General features: G+C 45.2%; 1 protein-coding gene across 1 annotated transcript in view; it reads left to right on the top strand.

Annotated features, from left to right (window-relative positions):
* Positions 1 to 4,977, top strand: part of TRAF3IP1 (TNF receptor-associated factor 3 interacting protein 1) — a 50,303-nt gene that overhangs the window by 25,128 nt on the left and 20,198 nt on the right. The window contains exons 9-10 of the mRNA XM_010001512.1: positions 3,698 to 3,788; positions 4,627 to 4,710. Coding sequence (XP_009999814.1) covers positions 3,698 to 3,788; positions 4,627 to 4,710 — 175 coding nt within the window. The remainder of the gene's footprint in view (positions 1 to 3,697; positions 3,789 to 4,626; positions 4,711 to 4,977) is intronic.

Below are 4,977 nucleotides of genomic sequence, written 5' to 3'. Positions count from 1 at the left end.
AGTACCATCCAGACAATATTGTGTATTTTTGGCAATTCCTTCCACTTTATTAGGTAAATATTGTATTGTTTTGTCAGCTGTCAAGCTAATAAATAATATCTGTAAATGATTTCTGAGCTGAAGAAGTTGCCATCACCTTGCAGTAACGTAAGGAGTTCAGGCAGCAGTCGGGTAAGAAAGTCTCTGTGAGCTTTGTACGTTGTTTATTTACACTCAAGGTGGTTTATTAAACTAGGGTGGCCCTTCAAGAAAGTGTGTCAGGTCTTCAGGATGGCTTTTTTGATTTTAAATTTTGATGGTACCTTTGGTTTCATTTGGCTGTCAACCTTTTTGTTGCAGGGCTGAAGGAAACAAGGAGCGCAGCAGAGGAGGTGTCAGAGGACGGTGTTGCCAAACTGCAAGAGAAAGCTGAAGCAGCACTTGCAGCAAAACAGAAAGGTAGGGAGAAGAAAAACTTGGCTGCCTGGGAAAAATCTGACTCGAGTAGCTTTGGGTTGAACTTGAATCTGTGCAGCCAAGTGATTTAAGGAGGGTGGTTTGCACTTAATCCAACCTCTGCCTTGTGCTTTAATTGTGTCTTGTGATGAATGTCCTGGTTTGAAAAAGGTACATTCCCTGTTAGAACAGGTGCTTTATATTCTCTCCTTCCTTCCTCCTAGCAAGTTTTCCAACAGGCCTGTGCTTCCCATGGCCCCAGGAAAGTGGGAGGGCTGCTATCCCTCAACCCCTCAGTAACTTGTTCTGTGCAAGAACTGACTCATTGAACGTTACCTTCTTGTACAAGGATTTGGGAGTCTTGGTGTTTGCATTTTACAGGATTTGAGAGGAAAATTCCACCTCTTCAGCCTTATTCCTCCCTTTTTTTCCTCCCCCAAGCTGTATATAGCTCCTGAGACACACCTTGTTAATGAGGTATTTGCATCCAGCTACAGCAGCCGTGGAGCCATCAGAGCAAAACGGAGGAGGAAGAAGGAAGATTTAAACAAAAAAGCTGTGGGTTTGTTTTCTCCAGCTCCACATGCTTGACCTAGTTAGGAGAGTGGAGACCATGGATGTGGGAGGTCAAAGGCTGTTTTCTGGTCCTTCTGTGGCCTGCAGGGCCTCGTGGCTGTGGCAGGCTGTGGCAGTCTCATGAGATGTAGACAATTGGCCAAGACATTTGTGTGACCTTACACAACTTGGAGAGGGTCCATGCTAATTCCTTTTAATCTTTTGGAGCTCTCTTGTCTATTGGATTGTATCTATTATGAAAAATAATTTTATATTCCTCTATTTCTAATTTGCATATATGGAAGTGGAGTAGTACCCCAAGGTTCATTACTGGTTTGCACTAGATTCTCAGTTATGAGAACCAAATATTGTATTGACTCTTACCATAGAATCCCAGACTGGTTTGGGTTGGAAAGCATCTGAAAGACCATGCAGTTCCAACCCCCTGCATGGGCAGGGACACCTCCCACCAGCCCAGGTTGTTTCAAATTTTCAGCTTCATTCAGTAAGACAGTGTAACATAGTGGTGCATTCATGAACTTGATTTTTCTCTGAAGTTCTTACAGAGAACATTTCTTGTCTTCAACTGCCAGTGAAAGTTAGGAAGGGTCCCAAAGGAAGAATCTTTTATGGGATTTAAAAATAAAAATAGCAGCTTCTTTCCCTGGATCTTTTGGAGTATGATTTCTGCATTCTGCTACAGTCTTATATTCTGAAAGGTTCAGAGCATTGAGGCTTTGAACATTTCCACTGTGTTGGGTGGTTCTTTGGTTTCTAAGTGAGGATTTGTCAGCATATGCCTTATTCTTCTTCATGTCCTCCTTTAGGAATCATCACTGGCCAGCTCATGGCAGCCTCTAAAATAAGAACTGTATGTTTAAAAGATGTTTTGTCCTACTTCTGCTATTTGCTCATACATCCCTGAAGCTGCTTAGGTTCTACTTTCTTTGGACATGCACATCCCTGTGGCAAAAAGGGAGGAACAGTTTGGTTTCATGGTCACACTACAAAGTGCAGACCTGCAGGAGGCTTTTTCAGAAGCTGATGTTCATGTGAGGTTTTTCTGAAAGCTCATTCTACCATGAGCTTTTTTTTTTAGGGGTTTCACTACAGTGCAGTTTATCTTCTCACAGTTCTGGGAGTTACTTGGAGCTCCACTTCTCTGGGGAGGAGGAATGCCAGGCTCCTTTGTGAAGTAACATCTTGAAGTAACCTTAAGATAATGTCACTCTTTCTTCAGAGAGCTAGAGGTACCCATAAAATAGAAGAGAGGAGTGATTAGTCAGAGAGGAGCTGAAGATAGTTCTTCCACAAGGTTTTCAAGGGTTTAGAGGAGGTACTTGGAAATATTTCTAAAAAGTATTATGTTCTGTGAACTGCTTCTGAATTTTCTCTGGGCCTTTTGTTTTTCTATTTGGGACTTTACAAATTTACTTTAAGGGGCAAATGTTTTGCTCCTCCAATGTCATCTGACTTGTAACAAATGTTCTATTCTGAGCACTGTGTCCAGTTCTGGAAACACCAATATGAGAAAGACATGAAGCTCCTGTAGAGAGTCCAGAGGAGGCCACGGAGATGATGGGAAGGCTGGAGCAGCTCTGCTCTGGAGCCAGGCTGGGAGAGTTGGGGTGTTCAGCCTGGAGAAGAGAAGGCTCCAGGGAGACCTTAGAGCACCTTCCAGTGCCTGAAGGGGCTCCAGGAAAGCTGGGGAGGGACTTGGGATAAGGGCAGGACAAGGGGTAATAGATTAAAACTGGAAGAGGGGAGATTGAGATGAGACATTGGTTGGAAATGCTTCACCATGAGGGTGGTGAGAGCCTGTCCCAGGTTGCCCAGGGAAGCTGTGGCTGCCCCATCCCTGGCAGTGTTGAAGGGCAGGTTGGATGGGGCTTGGAGCAACCTGGGCTGGTGGGAGGTGTCCCTGCCCATGGAGGGGGTTGGAAGTGGATGACCTCTAAGGTCCCTTCCAACCCAAACCATTCTGTGATTCTATCATCTACCCTGAGCTTGGCAGGTTCATGCTCTTAACTGGTCTGTTCAGAGAAACTAGTGGGAAACCTATCCACAGGGAAGGAATGGTTAAACTGGTTCTGTCTGGTTGAAATTGCAAATGGGGTGAGCCCTGTGGAGAGCTTAGTCCTTGAATCATGGAATCCTTGATGTTGAAAGGGATGGACAGATGGAGATCAGCCAGTCCAACCCCCTGCTCAAACCCGGGGCAACTAGGAATACCAGCAGAGGAAGAGAAGTTAGGGTTAAAAAAACTCCTGCTTAGAGATGATAGTTGGTTTTTTGGGTGTCTTTTTTTAAAATTTGATTATTTTTTTTCCCCTCTTAATGGGCAACTTGAAATATTGCAAATGTTAACCATGCAACTGTGGAAGAACTGAGATGATGTCATGCTCACAGGTGAGGGAATTTCACCCCATTAAGAAAGAAATAAAAAAGGCAGGAAGTTCAAATGGGTTTTTTTTCTGTGTCCCTTTTGGGATGTGAATGCTCTGAGTTGTTTAAAAGTTCATGAGATGCTTAACTTTTATAGAAGCTTACAGGATTTGATTTCTCCTGTGAAAAGTTTGCCATGTGATGATGTATTTCATGAGCTCCCATTTCAGGTAGAGTGCTGAGGAGATCCAAAAAGTGCTGTTGTAAGAACAGCTGGATTTGCCTCTCCAGCCAAGCCAAAAATATTTGTTTCATTGAATAGAAGGAGAAGCAGAGGATGTGGCTCCTGAAAACCCTGCAGTACCTGAGGATGGTGAAGTGCCTCCTGATCTTCCACCTCAGCCCATCCAAAGGTTTGTCCATCTCCTTAAACTCTTGGAATCAAACTCTGATGTGTCTGGTGGGAATACAGCCTGTTTGCAACCAGCAAGGCCACTTGGAGCAGGATGTTTCTGCTTGTGCTACCAAATATTAAATATTAGAATCATAGAATCATTAAGGTTGGAAGGGACCTTAAAGATCATCAGGTTCCAACCCCCCTGCCATGAGCAGGGAACCCACCACTAGACCAGGCTGCACAAAACATTGTCCAGCCTGGCCTTAAAAACCTCCAGGGATGGGGCATCAACAACCTCCCTGGGCAACCCATCCCAGTTCCTCACCACCCTTAGAGTGAAGAATTTCTTCTAATACCTCACCTCAATCTCCCCTCTTTCAGTTTAAAACCATCACCCCTTGTTCTATCACTGTCTTCTCTGATGAAGAGCCCCTCCCCAGCTTTCCTGGAGCCCCTTCAGGCACTGGAAGGTGCTCTAAGGTCTCCCTGGAGTCTTTTCTTCTCCAGGCTGAGCAGCCCCAATTTTCTTAATTTTTTCTTCTTCTCCCACATTATTTACTTTCATTTCCTTCCATGCAGAACATTTGAACACTGTGAAGTGTTTTGGACTTAGTTGCTTAACCCATAAAGGGCTTTGATGTGATGTTACTGAAACCTGAGGGACATGTGGAGAGTCTCAGAAGAACATTGTGTTACCTACACAACTTCCTCCCTGCCCATGGCAGGGGGGTTGGAACTGGATGATCTCTAAGGTCCCTTCCAACATTGTGTGACTCACCTGTGTCTCTTCCTTTGGGGGACATGTGAGGCTTCCTTTTCTAGTATAAATGAAAACAGCCTCTTTTCTGTTGCAGGCACATTCCCCGTCCCAGCAGTGCCAGACCAGCACCACCCCGAGGCAAAAGGCAGGGCAGTGCAGAGCTCTTGCCTCCAGAAAGGTAAGGAATGGGGGAAGGTTCTGAGCTGGTGTCTCTAGCACTCGTGCCACAAGGTACTCAGACCTTCTCTGCTTCACTTGCTGCTCAACAGCTTGAGAAGGGATCACCTCATGTCTCATGGATTCAGACAGGAAATTCAGTCACAGAATCCCAGACTGGTTTGGGTTGGAAAGGACTTTCAAGATCATCTAGTTCCAACCCCCTGCATGGGCAGGGACACCTCCCACCAGCCCGGGTTGCTCCAAGCCCCATCCAACCTGCCCTTCA

Source organism: Chaetura pelagica, unplaced genomic scaffold (genome assembly GCF_000747805.2).
Source record: "Chaetura pelagica isolate M959 unplaced genomic scaffold, ChaPel_1.0 scaffold767, whole genome shotgun sequence".
NCBI classification, from domain to species: Eukaryota; Metazoa; Chordata; class Aves; order Apodiformes; family Apodidae; genus Chaetura; species Chaetura pelagica.
The sequence above is the reverse complement of the archived record's forward strand: the minus strand, read 5'-3'. Positions and strand labels throughout refer to the sequence as shown.